Source organism: Musca autumnalis, unplaced genomic scaffold, assembly GCF_047663935.1.
Source record: "Musca autumnalis isolate F117 unplaced genomic scaffold, ASM4766393v1 scaffold_2, whole genome shotgun sequence".
NCBI lineage: Eukaryota > Metazoa > Arthropoda > Insecta > Diptera > Muscidae > Musca > Musca autumnalis.
Window position 1 is genome coordinate 104,462,476 of NW_027411755.1, and position 22,440 is coordinate 104,484,915.

At 35.4% G+C, this 22,440-nt stretch overlaps 1 protein-coding gene across 1 annotated transcript in view; it reads right to left on the reverse strand.

Annotated features, from left to right (window-relative positions):
- Positions 1 to 5,750: 5,750 nt before the first annotated feature.
- The window catches only part of TBC1D16 (TBC1 domain family member 16), a 62,100-nt gene continuing 45,410 nt past the window's right edge, over positions 5,751 to 22,440 (reverse strand). The window contains exon 2 of the mRNA XM_073968657.1: positions 5,751 to 7,082. Within this exon, the coding sequence (XP_073824758.1) occupies positions 5,901 to 7,082 (1,182 nt within the window). The 3' untranslated portion in view covers positions 5,751 to 5,900. The remainder of the gene's footprint in view (positions 7,083 to 22,440) is intronic.

Genomic DNA, 22,440 nt, shown 5'->3' on the forward strand with positions numbered 1-22,440 from the left:
ATCCCGAACGGGATTTAGAAAAAAACGACTTTATACTCGTTAAAGAAGACAATTTACGAGCAAACGACTGGGAAATGGGGCGCGTCATAATGACATATATGGGTGACGATGATCACGTAAAAGTGGCAGACATCAGTAGGCCTATTCTGTAACTTTTTAACAACTTTACTCATTGTTTATTTTACAACAATTTCATTTGTTTGTTTTGTAGTTGTTACAAAAACAAAAGAAATTTTAACAAAATTACAGAATAGGCCTACAGGACTGGCGATGGCATAATAACAAGGCCAATTTCGAAAATGTGTGTTCTTCCCTTAAATGGAAGACAGTAGTCAGTACAATGTGTCGTTTATGTGTTTTCTGGAAAAATAACCCACTTATATTAATGGTCGAAAATGTGTGTGCTTTGCTCTATACTTTTATTTCCAGAAAATGAACGAACCACGTAAACAATGCCTGGTATGTTTCAAATACCATAATTTGTGGTCTTGTCTGATGTTTAAGAAGATGGCTGTCAAGGACAGGGAGTAAGCTGTGAGGGTACATAAGTACTGCATTAACTGTTTATCCCGTGGCCTCTGGGAACTGCAGAGTTTGTAGGGAGAGGCACCACACCATGCTGCACATAGACAACAAGGGAAAAAAGCCAGCCCAGCATCGCCAAGGACAGCCAAAGCCACAAAACCCGCAAGGCAAGCAATCATCAGGCAATCGTGGCTCTTCCAACACCAACCGACCAACGTCCAATTGACCCTCGAACAGCAACAACAATCAACGGCGCAACAACAACAGCCAACAGTTGACCAATCGTCCAACAACAAAACTCAGCAGCAACGGGGCAGCAACAATAACAACCAGCAGCGGGGAAACAGCAAGCAGCGTGTCAATCTCGACCCCAGACGAAGAGTTGAGAGTCAGCCAAATAATCTCCGAGCGAACAGTTAAAAACACGATAACAAACGCAAAAGTCCTGCCAACGCGAAACCCACGGAGCAACAACAACGAAAACAACCAAAGCAGGAGCCCGTTGAAAAGGATGCCGAAGCGGAAACAATGTCGAAAAAAGAGCCGCCATAATACAAATATTCGTTTTGCCATCTCCTACTTACTCAACTCGAACCCGTTCGTGAAAGTGCAAGATCGCCCTGATCAATTTTTATAAACCCCCAAAAACCAAAACCCCATATCAATAAAACAGTCTGTCGACTTGGCAATACTTTGATTTTTAAATAGTGTTTTTTATTGTGCCTTAAAAAGAACATCAGAGTGAGTATATAAAACGTATACGTCTAGTGTTCGTCCTTTTGTATTTGCTGTGTTGTTTTTTAGTTGTTGCATTTACCGCCAACAACAATTCTCTAGACCTTAAATTACGCCTGTAATTTAAAGTCGAAATTGCAGATCCTTCGTCCTTTGGAGGAAATCTGTACAGTTTGTTTATCGGTGTTTGACATTGTTTAAATAGTCAGAACATATGAAAAACCCAAAAACACTCACATTTTGGATGCAAAATATGAAAAAAACTCAAATTTTAAACTTTGACCTTGAATTCCTCTGCAATTAATAGACCGAATTCGAAGGGTTTTAATGCATCGGGAAGCTGATTATGTTATCTGTCTCTATCCGTTCAAAAGATACAGCATTTTGACCATGAAAAGCAATTCTGAACCACTGTGCGCCGTAGGTTAGGATGGGTAGGACAATGGTAATATACAGCCAGTGAATGATTTGTGGTTTCAATCCCCAGCTTTCCCAATTGAGTTATTGCAAAAGTAGAGTGTAATGAGTCCTTTCTCCGCCCGTTCCTCGATATTCCTTTTTCTTTTGTTAAATATGTATATCAACAACCTAGTGAAATCCCAAATACGAGAATAAACTAAAAATTAGAAATGCGCGTTGTAGAAGGTGTTATATAAAATACTACTCATTAGGTCCCAAATTTATCGTCTTCTCTAACATTTTAGCCAACATTCCTGTAAAAAATTCAACAGCCACAAAATAAAATAAAACAAGTGAGCAAAGGCTATAGTCGGGACGGGGCCGACCATGTGATACCCTACACCACTACCCCTGTGCATAAGCTTTTCACTGGTAAACATTTCTTTTAGGGAATATAAACCGACTACCACCAAAAATAATACGCCTCTTTGTCTCTTGGACCCCCATAAGCAACCAAAATTTCTTGACCATCCGATCAAAATTACGACCTGTAGCTTGATTGCAAAAAAATGGAAGAATTGGACGCATTACCGACTATTGTGGTATCTCCCTTGTTTGACCACCTTCGCCAACCTGCTTTACACCAAGGTAAAGGTAATATTTTCTTCTTCCATTGACAGGCTTTGTCGTTGGAATAGCCCTACTAGAAGCCAATATATTCACAAAGAATAAAACTTTGAATTTGTCTCCAAATGAGATTTTCCCCATTCCGACCCCTAAATATTATCCGGCTATCACCAAAATCAATAGGCTTCTTCCTATGTGGGACCCGCATTAACTCCCAACAAATTCGTGACGAAGCGATTAAAATTGCGACCTGTAGCGTGATTACAAACAAATCGGATAATGGGATGCATTACCGACTATTGCGATATCTCTGTTGTTTGAGCAGATACGACATTCTACTTTACATCGTTGTAAAGGTGATATTTTCTACTTTTCTTGCCAGCTTTTGCTTTTGATATACCTCTTAAAGAAACAGAGATATTGGCTTTTAAATAAAACGTTGACCTTTTCTCCAAATAAGTTTTTGCCCATTCCGACCCTTGAATATTATCCGACCATCATTAAAATCAGTAGGCTTCTTCCTCTGTGGGACCCCCATTAACCCCTAAAATTTCGTGACGATCCGATCAAAACTGCGACCTGTGGCGTGATTACAAAAAAATCGGAAATGGGAAGCATTATCGACTATTGCCATATCTTTGCTATTTGACCACCTACGACAACCTGCTTTACACCGTTGTAAAGGTGATATTTTCTACTTTCCTTTCCAGGTTTTGCTTTTGATATGCCTCTTAAAGAAACAGAGATATTGGCTTTGAAATAAAAAGTTGACTTTTCTCCAAATAAGTGTTTGCCGTTCCGACCCCTAAATATTATCCGACCATCACCAAAATCAATATGCTTCTTCATCTGTGAGACCCCCATTAACCCTGAAATTTCCGTGACGATCCGATCAATATTACGACCTGTAGCGTGATTTCCAAAAAAATAGAAAAATGGGATGTATTACCGACTATTGCTATATCTCCGTTATTTGGTTACCTACGACGACCTAGTTTGCATCATTGTAAAGACGGGATCTTCTACTTTCATAGTCAGGCTTTGCTTTTGGAAAATTGTCAACCAAAGCTGTGATATTTATAAATATATTTAAAATCGCAAAAATGAAACTTGGGGTTTTATTTGCTACTATTGCGATATCTTCGTTATTTGATCACCTTCGAGCACCTACTTTACATCATTAGAAAGGCGATATTTTCTGCTTTCATTGTCAGGTTTTGTTTTTGGTATACCCCATATAGAAGCTGAGATATTGGCTTTGGAAAAAAACGTTGTCATTTTATCCACCTAAGTTTTTTGCCCTTTCCGACCCCTAAATATTATCCGACCATCACCAAAAGCAATAGGCTTCTTCCCCTCCGGGACCCCTATCAACATCCAAAATTTCGTGACTATCCGATCAAAATTGCGACCTGTAGCGTGATTACAAGGTTTAGATGGACAGACGGACGGACTGACGGACGGACACACATATCCAGATCGACTCAGCTCGTCGAGACAATCATTTTGGTATATATAAGTATGGGTCTACGACCATTATTTCCATGCGTTACAAACTTTTTGGCCAAAACCAACTTATAATACCCTCCCCACATAGTGGTGTAGGGTATAAAAACAGCAACACCACTTAATTCGACCGTCACCGCAAGGCGTCATTATTCTCCCTACCGAACATATATTCGTCTATGTGTATACATGGGGGTTTAAAATTACAATATGCAACACTGAAAATGCAAACAACTTCTAGTATGGATTTTTTGAAATTAATAATTTAGACTACAAAAACCCTAGTTGGGTTTTGTCCTGTCAGATCCAGTTCGAATTTTATGGCCTCATCTAAACCGTGCTAAATCTACACTTTTTTGCATTTATCATGCCTTTATCTCAGAAAGGAATAGGAATTTGGCCTTGGTGTCTTTAGCAATATTGTAGCCCTAAACTAGTAGAACTTATCTTTTGGAGAAACCACATAAGAAAAACTCCATCAAAATCTATAAAATATAGGAAATTTTGCATAATTGCTGAAATTCTGGTCAGTATCGGCTAAACTATTGGGAGTTGAACCAAGTAACCTTTTGGAAAAATCTTCCAAATAAAGTTCTCAACAATTCTTTAGAACATTCTGAAACTCTAAAATGCTTACTTCATGTTGCTTCAGCGGTATTTTGTACCATATCTTTTACAACACGTATTTCAAACACAGTTCACACCAACAGTTTATTCTCGCATTTCGGATTTCACTACATTATTGACATTTTTATTAAATCGTCGTTGAAAAATGTTCTGAAAACAACGGAATAGAGGCATTTTACAACAATGATATTTTCTGAAGAGTTGTGTACTACATTCCAGGGAATATTTTTCCAGAAGAAAATATTCAGAAAAAATTAACGGTTTTGGAGATACGGTGCGAAATGTATAAAAATTGCGGTATTTTTGCATATATGTATTTTGAAATTTGAGGCAATAAATGTAGTTTTTCGTGTTCATTATGGGGCCATAAAATCCGAGCTGAATCTGACAAAACCCAAGTAGGGGTTCTTGTCGTTTAGGTCTGTACTTTCAAAAAATCCTCAGTTCAAATTGTTTGCGCAAGTTCACCTTAAAAATGTTGCACAGTGTTATTCAAAAGGCGTTTTTGGAGTTAAGCGTTTTTCCCATTGGCTGACAACACTAGTTTGTTTAGCTCCCTTTTCAAGGCTTCCACTATCGTTCGTTAAACATTACTGTTACATTATCGAAATCCCACTTCTTAAACCAATCTCTACGGTTTATTTTTGAATTAACTTGGTGTAGGATGTAGGAGCACAGATTTTACAAATTTTATTTTTAGAATTTAATTCATTGTTGGCCAGCAGAGAAAAGAAACATAAATTCCAATGCACGCGTGCATAGTCATTTGTGTGCTTGCGCTGTCGCAGCTTGTATGTGTATAGTTTTGTGTGTAAAGTGGGGTACACACGATCAGTTTTGACTATCAGTTTTGCTCAAATAATCGTTTGCTTGCCAGTGTGGCCCGCTTAAAGCGGGTACACACTATTAGTGTTGACCGCCAATTTTTGGGAATTATCGATTACTGTCTGTCAAACAGTCCAGCAAGCACAAAATATTTTGTGTTTGCCTGGTGACTGACAAAAGGGAGCGGCCACACTGGCAAGCAACCGATTATTTGAGCAAAACTGATCGTGTTTACCCAGCTTAAAGCTGGGTACATATTGTCAGTTTTGAATGACAGCTTTGCTCAAATAATCGGTTGCTTGCTAGTGTGGCCGCTCATTTTTGTCAGTCATCATTCAACCACAAAATATTTTGGAAAGTTGGAAAGTTGTCGATAATTGCGAAATGTCGAGAATCAAAACTAACAATGTGTACTGCACTTAAAACTAATGGTGGTTTTTAAGAATTTATACCCTGGTGTGGTTATATATTCTCCCACCCTCTCTTCCATTTCAGAAATATTAGAGTTTATAGTTGCAGTTAATTTATTAGTGAAATATATTTTGAAGCAATTACAGTTTTAACATAAGTAAGGTTAACAATAGCGTAACAATCAGTAGAATGTAATAAATTGTTTAACATTTTTATTTTGTGTGTAAGTATATGTGCACTATAAACTAATCTATGGCCAAAGAACATGTTTCTTCATCTGTATGTCCAATGCATTCTATGGCTGGTCTATGTTCTGAATCCCACATACCTGGACCACAACGTTTACACAGTCCTGCCAATGTACAGGGTATTTTAGGTAGTTGTCGGTATTGGTGTAACATTCCTCTGGCTTTCCTCAGTATTAATTGACCGTCCATATACATTGCCAGAGAGCTAAAGTGTAATAACATTTCGTCCGCCCTTAGGTTTTGAGCAATGACATCATCCGCATACACAGCTATAATAGCTAAGCAGAGAAAAAGATGGAAATAATCTGTTAAATAATTTGACCAGCACGCTTCCCACATGCGTATGACCACTGTTTCAGTAAATTCACGTTTAAAGCACAAAAGAAGCCAGCGATGACAGAATAGCAATTCCATGGAATCGTTGTGTAATTGTAAATGAGTGTAAAATCGTGGCAACATAATTCGGATTAGCTCACGTAAAAAGTTCAAATTACGATCAATGTCATTATCGGTTGGGGTGCATACAAAATGAGCTCGCTGCATTAGCCCAACAAAACACCAAAATGCCTCTGATTCGTTTTGTATTTCACAAAGTAATGGAGCTAAAAGATCGCTCATACCCTGAAAGTATGATATACCAGTATTGTAGAATGCATAATTTAATAAAATGTTTTTCATAATTTCTGTATTGGGATTGTTTTCACCACAAAAGAATGGATTCAAGCGATCTGTGCGAATTATATCTTTTTCCACAACACACTGAACCGATTTCCAGAAATGAATTTGTTCTTCAGGTGACATAGAATATGTGCGTCTTCTCGTGAGATCTTCATACTCTTGCCTTCTTATATCCATCAATACTGCACGATCTTCAAAAGTTGATGAGAGAGAATAACATTTTAACAGAAACGGCCAAACTGTTTTCCGCAGGCTTTTCTCAAGACCACCAAAGAAAACACATTTTCGTAATAGTAAGTCATCGTCTATTTGACCTTTTGCGTTTAGTAGTGTACCATAAAAAAAGTTTGTTGTAATTTTTTGAACTGCGCCTTCATCTGGATGCATTTCTGATTTTTTCACTTCAGGACGACATACCATAAATTGCCGGTATGGCAAGTGTTTATCAGGTCCAACTGCATTTGTAATATTGTGTAGAAAACAATGCCATTGGTGCAACACCTTAAAATAAAAATAAATTAAATGTTAAACATGTTTTGAAATCATGCAAGAAATATTCAAATAACTTTAGAACATCTATTATGAAAATATATTAGTATACTTATATTTCTTGCTTACATTACTATCAGAGTTCGAAAATACACTAACATAGTGTACCGCTCCGAGTACCGTATCAATAAAATATTTTAAGCGTTAGTGTTCCAAAACACAAACACTTAAAAATATATTATAGTGATACTGTTCCGGAGCACAACGGTAAACTTAGTGTACCACATTTTGGTACACTAAAAACTTTGAGTACCGCAGTCGGAACACTAAAAATCGTAGAGCTCCGCAGTCGGAGCACTAAAAATCGTAGTGTACCACATGTCGGAACACTGAAAAGTAACGTAATGATAATGTACCACACACGAGTTTATTATGATTTGTGAGGAAAATTAAATATTTATAATTTTTGAGATAAGTACAAATTAAGACATAAAACACAGATATATGTATACATATTAATTAATAACGTTGGGATCTTAAGTAGAAAATATAAAAAACATTGATACACATTTGCTCCAATCCGGTATGCCTACAACATTCGAAATCAGAGTATACATGTTTTAGTTGCTTACCTGAAGCTTTGTGAGACTTTTTTAATTAAGAATTAATTAAAACTTACTTTATAACTACTAAATTTAATTGAAATGAACTTTATACCAATTCTTTTGTTTTTTTTTTTTTTTTTGACATTAAACACAAAAATACAATTTTTCTTGTTTTATTTCTCATATTTTTTCACAGGGGTTAAGCTTGTACCATGGTAGAACAAGAAAAGGTAGCAGCAATACCCAGCTGACTGAACTGGGCTGTAGTGTTAGTGTCAAATTCCATACGACATTTTATATATTTAATTCTATGTTCGATGTATATTAGGGATATATATTTTTTGAAGAAAAAATTATTCATCTGAAATAAAAACAATTTCCCATAAAGACTCCTTCATATCAATGACATGTAACCTCCTCCAGGTCCGAACGACATGTCGCACACTAAAACACCACTTATAAAGGCGGTACAATATTTGTTAATATGTGTGGTATTTTATTAAACTTGAAAATAATAAAGCCCTAATAAACATGTGCTTTTTGTTTTCAAAAACAAAAGATTGAAACAGCTTCTCTTTTTTCAATGAATTACGAGCGACCCCAAACATTTTGGCAAGAATTCTACTTCCTGCGTGATATTGTGTATTTAGTGGAATGATACGGAAACATTCAAACTGAAAATCTAACCAGTTTTCATTCATGTTTTTCAAAATATTCAATCAAATGTGAAAAATTATTAGTTTTTTTAAATTCCAATAATTTATAGACATTTCCTTATTTTGTTTACATTTATATTTGACACTAACGTTCCATACAAAAACAAATTCCTTTGTGGTTGTTGTTCGAGTTGTATTTGTTGTAGTATTAACTTTACCTTATATTTGTTCTACCATGGCTTGTACTAAGAACAAAAAAATAGAAAATATATATCTGCCTGGCGTGATAACAATATAAGAATATAATATATATTATCACAAAATAGCATATTTTTGTACAATGGATCAATAAAAATCGTAGTGTTCGGCTACGGAGCACTAAAAATCGTAGTGTTCCGACTGCCGGATCACTAAAAATCGCAGTGTTCCGATTGCCGGATAATTAAAAATCGTAGTGTACCAAGTGCAAAACAATAAGGTAATGTACCACACATGAGTTTATAATGATTTGAGAGGAACATTTAATATTTTATGTTTTTTTACTAAATACAAATAAAGAAATAAATATAAGTAGAAATTTGAAAAACGTCTGACTGGTTTTTGCACAATGGAGCACTAAAAATTGTACTGTGCTACTGTAGTCTTAACACTGTTTATTGTGATTTCTGAGGAAAATTAAATATTTTATGGTTTCTGGGGCGAGTAAAAATTTAAAAATAAAAATTAATAAATAAAATGCACGTGTTTTAAACTAGTTACAAACGTTGAGAACTTTAGTAGAAAATTTGAAAAAAAAATCATCTGGTAGTCGTACAATGGTGCACTAAAAGTTGTAGTGTTCCTCGAAATAACGTAAAGGTAATGAACCACACATATGGTTCTTATGATCTGTGTGGAAATGTTAGATTTTTTGATAGGCATTTTACATGTAAATGTGGCCAAAGGTAGTGGCATAATATAGTCATTTTTGTTTTCATAATAACACAACACTATCTTATTATTAATACGAAAATAAAAATAATTATATAACGCATAGTAAAGTTGCCTGCTTCTTTGTGGTACCAAAAAAATATTTTAAATATATAAATATTTCATCTAAAAATTTAAATAAAAAGTCCTCGGGGGCACATAATATCTTAAAGTTAAATATTTTTGGTTTAGAAAAGTTGGAAGTGCGTTTTGATTTTTACATTATACTCATGTTCCTATAATTGTACCCCAAATGTATAACAGATTAAATAAAGTACAGTTTCCCTAATGGCGGAAAATCCGTGTAGTTCATTGATGAATATTGCTTCTCGTACAAATATGAACAGGTACAATTTTCCTAAAATAATAAGTCACCAATATTTTTGAAAATTTAACATAGCTGAAGCCAAGGTTTACCCTTTCAGAACACGCGACTTGTGATTCTATATTATACAAATTAAATATTTTTGGATAAAATGAAATGTTGTTGGACGTGGCAAAAAATATTGGCTTTAAAAGATAATTTGTGTGGAAGCTGTGGCTATATTTATGTTAAAAAATGGGTAAAAATGGGTTGAAGCCACCATGTCTTTTTTTGTTTTCTCTCGATTTGTGAGTAAACCACACTTCTCTCGATTTTCCTGTCAAAGTAAAAGTAGAAGCAAACTAAATAAGGATCATCTCACTAATATATTACTTTTCAAAATTTGAACTGCTTCTTCCATTAAATTATGTTGACATTTTGAAGCCAGATTTACAGTGTTTTTTGACATTTTCTTCTAATTTCATTCCGCAAACAGGCTTTTAAAAAAATTATATATAGGATTGTAGAACTCGCGATTCTGAGTTATTTGATATATGTGTCGTGAATGTAGTCTACACAGCTTCATAGAAATCTGCATCCAAATACGGAAATTTTGTGCGAACTATTTACTAAAAATCATATTTTTGGGGCCTAATTTTTACAATTGTCATTCGATTTCCTCGTACTTGATTGCACATTTTAGTTTTTTAAGTTCCGGATCTAATAAATCATTCCCCGTGAAAATCCATCCACTAAAACGCGAGTTACAAAAAAGTCCAAAGTAGAAAAATCACCTAAAATTGTTTTTGGAAATATCGCGTATTTTATCGCGTTTTCTGCTGTTCGTTTCCACTGCAATGAAACAACTAATACAGCATCTTCGTTTTAGCGGAAACAGAGATTTGAAAACTTCACTGATAAGGGAGCTACATTCATTTTATCCCAAAAAATAGTGTGTGATGCTACATCCACGGTTCTTAATTGATCGCCTTGAAATAGATATATATCGATGTAGATTTTCATGGTGGACATCGAAATCGGATGCGGACAAAAATTGTATGCACTTTGCGCAAATTAGCGATATTTTATAGGTATTTTAATGCTAAGATGCAGCTGATGCTACATCTTAGCCTCCAAATTAAATTTCGAAAAATATATACAAATTAACAGATATGGTCTTGCTGTACATGAAAATCACATGCGGACAAAATGATTTTGATAATTACGCGATTTACACGTATTTTAAAATGCATATAAATAACAAGTAAGAACGGCGTTAAGTTCGGCCGGGCCGAACTTGTTATACCCTCCACCACAAGTTGTATTGAAGTAAAATGGAATAAATAGTTTCCTTTCGTGTATGAAGAAGACTTAATACTAAATTTCAGCAAATTCGGTAAAACAATGTGAGGCACCATTCTATGGGGGCTATTTCAAAACGTCGATCTATACCGACAAATTTCTGACGGAAAGTTTTTAGGCTCAAAGAAGACTAAATACCAAATTTCCTATATTTCGGTAAGAGAATGTGGCTAAAACTAAAAAAATACCGAAAATCAAGAAGTAAGCTTCTATGGTATAGGAAGATATAGGAAGACGTGGACCTATACTGATAATACTCTTCTGGAATATTTTTTAACTCTTGGAAGAGACGAATTTCAGCCATTTCGGTTGGAAATTGACGTCACAATCTTCAGTATTACGAAAATCCGGAGCTACCGTTCTATGAGGGCTATATCGAAACGTGGACCTATCCCGAAGAATTTTAGTCAGAAATGGGGCAACATGAAACCCGTACCCACATATTTCTGGCGAACAGTTTTATATCACATTGAAGACTAAATACCAAATTTCAGCCATTTTTGGTGGAATATTGAAGACACAACCTTCAAAATACGAAAAATCGGAAGGTACCTTTCCATGGGGGCTATATGATGGCGTGGACCTATACCGACAAATTTAAAGGGGAAGTTTGAGTACCCCCAACGAAGTCTAAATACCAAATTTCAGCCATTTCGGTGGAATATTGAGGACATAACGTTCAAAATACCGAAAATCGGCAGGTACCGTTCTATGGGGGCTATATGAAGGCATGGACCGATACCAACAAAGTTTTGGGGGAAAGTTTTATACCACCAACGTAGACGAAGTACCAAATTTCAGCCATTTCGGTGTGATAATGAAGCTAAAACCTTCAAAATACCGAAAATCGGGAGGTACCATTCTATGGGGGCTATATCAAGGTGTGGACCGATACCGACAAAATTCTGGGGGAAAGTTTTATACCCCTAAAGAAGACTACGTACCAAATTTCAGCCATTTTGGTAGGATAATGAAGCTAAAACCTTCAAAATACCGAAAATCGGGAGGTACCGTTCTATGGGGGGTATATGAAGGTGTGGACCGATACCGACAAAATTCTGGGTGAAAGTTTTATACCCCTAAAGAAGACTACGTACCAAATTTCAGCAATTTTGGTAGGATAACGAAGCTAAAACCTTAAAAATACCGAAAATCGGGAGGTACCGTTCTATGGGGGCTATATCAAAACGTGGACCGATATATCCCATTTTCAATACCAACCATCCTGCAAGTAATAAAAACTTCTGTACCAAATTTTGACTCTCTATCTTTAAAATTGCGAGCTGTATCTTGATTTCAACAGACAGACAGACGGACGGACGGACGGACGGACAGACGGACATGGTCAAATCGACATAGAATTTTATGCTGATCAATAATATATATACTTTATAGGGTCTCCGACGAATATTTCGATGTGTTACAAACGGAATGACAAATTTAATTATACCCTCCATATGGTGGAGGGTATAAAAATGGGTTATTTGACCTCTATTTCCATTTCAGAAGCTTTGACATATATCCCCATCAACCCAATTAGCTTCCCTAATGGGAAAGTTTTAATATGAATGTCAATAAAGCAAAATCCGTATATTTTGTTGGGAGATTTAAGCAAAATAAAGGAAGTATTCCTATAAACTTTTACAATATTTTCTACTACATAATGCATGTGAAAAAATCTTTTTTTAAACAAAAAATTATTTTTTTGACCGAAATATGTGCTTATTTTGGCTGTAACATCCAAACTATAACACCAATCTGTATGATTGTAGTCTCATTTGATTTGTCGTGAAGTTTGGATCCACAAAAATTTTTTATGTAATTTTATGACCACTAAATGGGCCTTAATTTTGAAAAAATAAGACTTATATTCAATAATTTATCAATTTTATGTACAATCCGCGAATTCTGTGTAACATTTTGCAGGTATTATGCAATCTACTCGATGAAGTTACTTCGAGAGAACTTTTTTGTAACAATTGTGCTCATTAAAATAATTAGCGTTTTTATAATATTTTCTTTCTTAAAAAGCGAAATAAAAGCGCCATAACTTTTGTCCGCAACAACCAAAAATTGGCTCGCGACCAGATTCGTACTGGGAATTTTTTCTTAACCTACATATCGACACCTCCAAATAATAGTATGCTAAGTCTAAAAAGTGAGTTTTGCAGGAGAAGCTCTCAAAGTTTGGAAATTTTTTTGAACTTCAGTACTATGCTAAGTCAATATTTGTTTATAACTTCTGTTCGGATTGACCGATCATTACCAAAATTAGACAGAATTTAAGTTAAAGGACGTTCGACACCTCCAAATAATAGTTTGCTAATTCTGAAAAGCGAGTTTTGCAGGACAAGCTCTAAAATTTTGGAAATTTCTTTGACCTTCAGTACTATGCTAAGTAAATATTTGTTTATAACTTCTGTTCGGATTGTCCGATCATTACCAAAATTTGACAGAATTTAAGTTAAAGGACGTTAAATATAAAAATGTAAAGAACTTGAAAACATGTTAAGTCGACTTAGCATACTATTGTTTGGAGGCGTCGATATCAAAAATAGTTGATGTAGCGCGAAAAAAATTATCCTTTTTTTCTGAAATGGAATATGAAATAATTGACAATATTCCTTATATTTATCCCGAAATCATAAAGTTGACTTTAAATGTGCAATCCTACTTGAGGAAAATCAGCACATTCTCATTGAGTGATGTTGTTTGTTATACAAATTTCAACAGGTACAATTTCCCCAAAATAATAAGTGACTTTAAACGTACAAGTCTACTTGAGAAAATTGACATACTTTCTTCAACTGCATTCATTGAGGAATATTGTTCTTGATACAAAAAGTTACTGGTACAATTTCCGGAAACATTGTGTTGTTATCAATATTTTCCGTTCGTTATTTGTTTTGTTCACATTAAAAAATTCAAGTAATTCATGAAGATCAAGAAGACAATTTTTCTACAAAAATGTACATCTTTATGACACTAAAGGTAGAGTTACATTAGGCAAATATTTGCTCCAGTGACCGGCATTGTGCGCTTACTGAGAGCAAGTTAGCATAAATTCAATGTATTATTAACACCACTTGATCTCAGTAAGCGCACAATGCCGGTCGCTGGAGCAAATATTTGCCTAATGTGACCTTACCTTAAGTATTGTTATTCTGAAACATACATACTGAGCGTCTAAATGTGCAACCACAGTAACGAGTAATATTTTTGATTATATGTAACAAAAATGTAATAAATAGTGTATTATAAAAATTTGTACCACATACATTTTGTCATACTTTCTACTAAAGTTGCCAAATTTTGTAACTAATTTTAACTACATGGATATAACATGCTCATCTTATTTTGCATTTATTAATTTTTACTCCCAAAAGCCATCAAATATTTAATGTTCCTCACAAATCATAATATACAGATGATTACCTAAACGTCGAACAGTAAAATTTTTACTGCTCCGTTGTCCAAAAACCAGTCAGATGTTTCTCACATTTCCTACTAATTTTTATACCCTCCACCATAGGATGGGGGTATATTAAGTTTGTCACTACGTTTGTAACTACACGAAATAATCATTGTAGACCCCACAAAGTATATATATTCTTGATCAGCGTGCAATTCTACATCGATATAGCCATGTCCGTCCGTCTGTCTGTCTGTCCGTCTGTCCGTCTGTGGAAATCACTCTAGCGTCCGAACGGATTGACGTAGGTTGATGAAATTTTGGGAAAATATGTTATATTTACGTAGGACTTTTGGTATTGAAAGCGGGCTATGTAGGTACACGCTTTCGTATAGCCCCCATACAAAATGACGCGTGACGCGTCGTCGTTTTAAGGAATTTTTAAGATATTTGGCCCATTTTACCACTGAATTGGTTGTAATTTGGTAGTTTGTGTCTTCAGAGGCCAAAAAATATTCCTACCAAAGTTGGGTTATATAGGTCCACGTTTTGGTATAGCCCCCATATAAGGTCCCATATAAAGTACGCGTCATTTTAATATATTTTGAATGTATTAGACCCATTTGACCACAGAATTGGTTGTAATTTGGTATTTTGTGTCTTCAGAGGCCAGAAAATATTCCTACCAAAGTTGGGTTATATAGGTCCACGTTTTGGTATAGTCCCAACATAAGACCCCTTATAAAGTACGCGTCATTTTAATATATTTTGAATGTATTAGACCCATTTGACCAAAGAATCGGTTGTAACTTTGTATTTTGTGTTTCCAGAGGCTAAGAAACATTTCTACCATAAAATGTTTATATAGGTCCACGTGTTGATATAGCCCCCCCATAATACAATATCTCCCGATTTTCGATATTTTGAACGTTTTAGCCTCATTATCACACCAATATGTCTGAAATTTGGTATTTAGTCTTCTTTAGGCGTATAAAACTTTCCCCCAGAAATTTGTAGGTATAGGTCCACGCCATCATATAGCCCCCATAGAACGGTACCTTCCGAATTTCGGTATTTTGAAGGTAGTGGCCACATTAATCCACCGAAATGGCTGAAATTTGTGGTGGAGGGTATAAAAAGTTCGGCTCGACCGAACTTAACGCTTTTCTTACTTGTTATTTCTTAATTTGTATTTATTAAAAAAAAACGTAAAATATTAAATTTTCCTCACGAATCATAATAAACCCATGTGTGGTACATTACCTTATTGTTTTGCACGTGGTACACTACGATTTTTAGTTATCCGGCAGTCGGAACACTACGATTCTTAGTGCTCCATTTTCCAAAAATCGAATCAGATTTTTTACACATTTTCTTAAAATTTTTATTTATCAATATGTATTTATTTATCCTAAAAACATAAAATATTTAATTTTCCTCACAAATCATAATAAACGGACGATTACCTTAACGTAATTTATAGCGTTTCGGCTCGTGGTACGCTACGATTTTCAGTGATCCGGCAGTCGGAACACTACGATTTTTAGTGCTCCGCGGTCGGAACACTACGTTTTTTAGTGCTCCGGCATGCGGTACACTACGATTATCGTTTTGTTCCGGTACAGTATCACTAAAATATTTTTTTGTGTTTGTGTTCCGGAGCGGTACATTATCGTAGTGTACCTATCCACCTTGATACGGTACAGAACGGTACGGTACGATACAATAGTGTTTATTTTCGAACACTGAAAAACAGTGACAGTTGCTATGCATAACATGTATAAAACATACCGTGTAGAAACACCTTTAGTATTGATTTAATAATTCTTTAAATTTTTTGTCAATTTTAAGCGAAAATTGTGTTCACAAACTGTTTGCGATATTTTATCTCTCTGTGTTTAGGTGATAGCTCAGAAAGGCCGCAGAGAATAGTTGTTGTTTGTGGAGATGGGAATGGTGATACAAACCCGAGTGTTACCGATAAATACACAGTCTTACATAAGTATACGTACGCCCCATAAATCTCGGGTTTTAGAAAAAGTAATGATATTTATGAAATTCCAAGTACACAGGTTTATTTCGTCTCACTAATAAATAATATTTAATACAACAAAAGTATATTCCATAATATAAATAACGGTAAATTTTACAAAAACCAAAAAATGATACTTACAAAAGTATACATACGCCCCAAGGAAATATGAGTATTATCGTACAATTTATGGAATTAGCAGCAAAATTTATACATTTTATTGTTTTGGCGAATGTGTCTGGGTGTCCGAGATATATTTTAGAGAAAAAAAATAATTTTTGGGTGTTAAGTGCCGTTATTTAATGCCAAACTTCTTGTATAGCTCGTTACAGTGGACCCTTGCTGATTTGTTTCCGTTTTAGGTATTTGAGTATACAAAAGCCACAATATTAGTGTCAGATTATAGATTTTGAGATCCTAGAAAGCTTTTTAGTTGACCTTGTGCATAACACACCTTCCTGGGTGTCGATAAATTCACATTTTTCCTAGGATATCTCAGGAAGTTAATAGTTTCCTCGGAATTCTTGGCTCAAATTACATGCGGAAGACCTTGAATTGTGTTCTAATATGGCGTTATATAATCCTTGGACACCAATTGAATCAGAAATGTGAAATATTCTGTTAAAATTTACCGTTATTTATATTATGGAATATACTTTTGTTGTATTAAATATTCGGAACTGAGCGAATACAGTTCCAGAGAGAAATTGCAGAGAAATTCCACTACCAAGAGAGTACTCTCTACGATCCGCGCTGAGCGAACATAGTCTCTGAGAAGATTTGTAGGGCAATGATTGGAAATATCACCCTACGGTCCGCCGTAAGCGAACATAGTTTCTCAGAGGGTTTGTAGAGAACACTTAAGGAAGGGAGGCCTCTCTGCGATCCGAACTAGGCGAACAAAGGCTCCCTGGAGATTTGTAGTGAAAATACCAATAGAGAGTTTCTAACTTAAACACTCTGTTTTGTCAATACATTCATATGTATATATACATTTGAAAGTTCTACAAAAATGTTTTATTTCTTCAATCAAATTGATTTGATTCAAAATATTTAAAAGAAATTAAAAAGCATTAGTTGTGGTTTCGAGTAATGCAATCGTTGTTAGGCGGATTGTAACCGTAAGTAACAAAAATGATTTTTATGTAGTTATGATATTCACATACATATGAATGTATTCCAGTACCGCCAGACAGAAGATTCGAAAGATCGATTATGCGCACAGGGCTTTTGTCCATAAATTAGCAAGTAATGTTTGCAAGGACCACATACTAAATTCTTAGTGGCTAACATCATAAAAATAACGATACATCGACTTTTACTGAAAATGTTATCAAATGAAGGTTGAAGCAACCCATTGTGTATATACAGTTAGTCAACTATATTATTGCAAACGATGAATTTTTAAAAATTTAGATGTTTAATTAGGAATTACTACACGAAATTTTTTCAATAATGTTGGGCTTTTTTTAAATATCTGTTGATTTACCTGTTAATGACAACATCAAGGCAATAAATCCAGAAATCGGTTGGAAATAACAAAAACAACGGGCAAAAAGGATAGGTACCTGGTTTCTGTGGTGTCAACTAAATAATTGTAAAATGAATTAATGTGTAATAAAATCGTGGGGTTTCGCTCGCGATTTTTTGCATTTAAGGATTTTTAAGACTTTTATGGTATGTGGACATGTAGATCCATAATTTTTGATCATAAATTAATTTTTGTGTGCGTAACATAGACGGCATATTCAGAAAAAGAGAAAGTCAGGTAAACGGTTTCGGAAAATATGGTACATTTGGGCTATTCCAATTATAATAATGGTAAATCCGAAAGAGAAATCCCTAAAATCACCTCTCGTAAGCTGAGAAGTGTATACAACATCATATACCGCACCGAGAAAGAAGCCAGGCTCAAACTGAGGGTGTTACATGGCAGGTCCAAAATAGTAACCTCACGAATTGACTGTAGAATGATTAAAGAAATTAACAAAATAGCCCAAAGCAGCACCAGAAAATAGCTTTTTCTAATTAAAAATGATTTTGGAGTAAGTGTGTCACATGGAAAAGTCAGAAAAGTGCTACATAATAACAAGCACTCATCACGAGTGACTAGGTAAAAACCATTGCGCTCCCATCACAATATATAGAAACTATTCCGACTTGTTATTGACAACTTTTCACGCCATCTTTAGTATTGGGATGGCGTTATATTTTCTGATGAGACTAAAATTATGTTGTACTATCACAATGGACCTCAAAAAGTATTGGGAAAACCCTTGAAAGCCATGGAAAACAAAAATTTAATACAAACCGCAAAGTTCGGAAAACTGTCAGTTATGGTATGGGGTTGTATACCAAGCAGTGACGTTGGTAAAATCCTGATTTTGGAAGAAACAATGACATAGGAGGTTAATTTAGATGTTTTAAGAAAAGATTTAACCAAAAGCGTCAAGAAATTTGGGCCTGTAGGCCCGGAAAATCCAAAAAAAAAAAAAAAAATGGCAATATAAGTACTACCAAGACAACGACCCTATGCATAAATCTAATTTATGTAGGACTTGGTTGTTATACAATTGTACCAAATTCATTTACATCCTTTTCCAGTGTCTAGGTATTAACCCCATCGAAAATTCATAGGTACACCCGATGGAAAAAGTCGGGAATAGGTCGCCCACTAACCTTGGGGACTTGATAAAATGCAATAAAGAAGAATGGCTAAAAAATACCATTGGAATATGACATTGCGAAACTTATTTATTAAATTCACATACGTTTACAAACTGTTTTTGATGCCAAATGTGGGCATACGAAATATTAGAATCAACTTTTCGAAAAATACCGTGAAAGACTGAAAAGTTGTGAATTTTGCAATTTTTTAGTTGACAGTGCAAATAATGAGTTGTACTCATTTTTGTTAATTTTAAGAAAATGTTTAGTGAATTTTATCTACTTTTTATTTTATTATATTAATAAACATGTGTAAGAATTCTATTGTTAACAAAAATATTAATAATTATATTTATTTATACCAATAAAATGATGTTTTATTTAAAATTTTGTAATAATTTTGGTTTTGCAATAATTAAGTTGACTAACTGTATTACTAATTCTTTTCTTTTATCACTATTTCATTTGAATTTCGCGTTAGTTATTAGTTTCCATACAACATTGAGTTACCTTTGATTTGAATTTAACGGCTAAATGCCTTGTAAATATTACATCCTGTACATACCTAATTATTACAACTAAGCATTCAATACTTTTCATATACCATTTTATGCAACTGTAAACAACTATTAATTTACATTACACCCTACTATTTCTTCTCACGAGGAGTACTTAAACAGAACAAAATTCAATAAAATCACTTTGCAATCGAATTTTGAGCCACCAACAAGTAGTATCGTCCATTTATGTAAAATACATCCTTGGCAGCTACATTGGTTACCATTTGATCGAGCAATCAAAGTAAAAGTTAATTAAGTTCACTTAAAGTCTTCGGTGTTTCATTGGTAAAAGGTATCCACCTTCCACGAAGGCCTGCTACATTGGCACCCAACTTGTGGCCACGGAACACGACCACACAGAAGAACCTAATAACAACGCATAATTCAACAGCGACGAGCATCGTTGAGAGAGAATTCCAGAAGCTACTCCAGGCAATGGGTGACAACGTCCGCAATGGCTCGTTTTCTCATTGTACTGCGCGCTTCCATGGACAGAGAGATCCAGCTGCAGTAGAGGAGTTCCTCACAGCAATCAGTGTGTACAAAGACCTCGAACACATCTCCGACGCCGACGCATTAACAGGATTGCAGTTATTGCTAGAATTGGTGGATTGGCGTTAAAAGTACTGTCAGCACATTCGACAACTAAAACAACATTTTCCCCTCCCATGCCGGACTGGCGCATATTTGCAAGCATCTACGAGCAGAGACAACAAAAAGTAGAACCAACCGACAGCTTTGTTTGTAAGAAACGTTTGCTGTTCTCCCAGCTAAAGTCAACAGTTGCCGAAGAAATTCAGCTGAACATAATATTTGGCCTACTGCAGAAGAAAATAAGAGAGCGTGTGCGACGAGTGAATGTCACAACGTTTGAAGAATTAGTGCGTTTTCAGACGATAGAGTTTGACTGCTCAAAAACGTGTTGTCCGTTTTGGTTATCATTCGCAAATTGTGCCAGTGTTGAAACAAAATGTGGAAGTAAGTGAACGAAAACGTACATAAAGTACTTTTTTTGATAAATTCGTTCATGAACTATTTTTTATTTATTTTATATTATACACACATTACTTCAAAGACGTGTTATGATTTTTTAATTAATTTCTTTTATAGTTTTCGTAATTGAGATTATTTTAAATTTTATGGGATTCACAAGAATTACTTTTTTTTAATGTTCATGTACAATACACACAGACCTTTTTGGTACATTTATGTAAAACCGTACTTCTTTTTGTTCAAAAAGTACGCTTGTATAAAATGACTTCAAAAACGCAACACTAGATGTGGAAATTACGAATGAGAGTCAAAACGGAAATCACGTTTTTGAGCAGTCAAACCCTATCGTCTGAAAACGCTCATACTCTCCGCATGCCGAGAAGCAGAACACGCACTAGCTGAGATTGACGACGGAACAACAACTCCCCTGCCTGAAGCAAAGACACAAACAAAGTCTGCATTGCGCTGCTCATTTTGCCGCTCCCATGGGCATAGCGCCGATGTCTGTTTGAAAAAGAAAAAGAGGGATGAAAAACAACAAGAACATCATTATGAAATAGAACTAAACACACACACACAACAAGACAGGCCGAACCACAAGTCAAACGAAGTGCGTTGCAGTTTCTGTAATTTCAATCACACAGTGGACGAGTGCAGAAAACTGAAGCAGCGAAACGTCGAAAAACAAAACAACGCACCAAGTCTGGTCGATGCACAGCAACAACAACCACACACAAGAAAACCGACGATTGCTTGCTGTGGTTGTGGCGCGCCTGGTATTCACAGGTCGAACTGTTAAACATGTAGCAACAACAACAAAAACAGCCCACAGTACATAGCATTCAATTCGATCTCGTCAACGATCATTGGCCGCACTCTACCAACAACACATTTGGAGATTTTTGGTTTGTTGGGTGAACAGTGGAGCGAAAATAAGTGTTGCTAGCCTAAATTTAAAAAATATTCTTGAAGAGAATGGTTGTGTATTTGAAGATGTGTGTGCAAATGTGTGTTTAGCGGATGGCGCAGTTACATCATGTGTTGTGAAGTCCACCATCTGTAACATTATCATCGGAGGCCGCAACAAGAAGATACGGTTTGTCTGTTTACCTAACGCAACCAGAAACCGAACATTGATTGGTACGGATTTTATGGAGCAAATCGTTCTTAACATGGCGCAGCGTCTCTGGTATTTCGCCGATCAAAAGGAAGTTTGACTTTACCAATCCTTTAGAAATGAACATGTTTTCATTGGATGTGGTAGGTCATGAAAATTCGCCAACCAACAAGGTCATGAAGAGCATGACGAATTTTATCAAGTATGTGGAAAGCAAACACCAGGTATCACCGTTGCCGGCGACACCGCATTTTGTACCTGATCCGATTCCACCACCGCAGAAGATAAATGATAATGTTGCAAAGCCTACATCACTACGAAGACCACTGGCCGATAAAACCAATGACTATTCCCCGCATTCTATACAGGGCATTTTCCGAGGGGCGATAACGCCTGGAAACACCTCACACTTGTTTGGACCGCCTGTAAAGATTAGCAAAAAGGAGCAAGATGACTACTTGGATGCCATATTCATGCCATTATTTTTTATCGAAGCAGCTTTACTCTAGGGGGAGATTTCAGTATATTCCAGAACCCATTATTCCTGATGCCTCATCGGGACGATTTCAGCATCAGAGGGGGAGACTGAAGCAACCCATTATGTATATATTTCTAATTCTTTTCTTTTATCACTATTTCATTTGTATTTCACGTTAGTTATAAGTTTCCATACAACATTGAGTTACCTTTGAT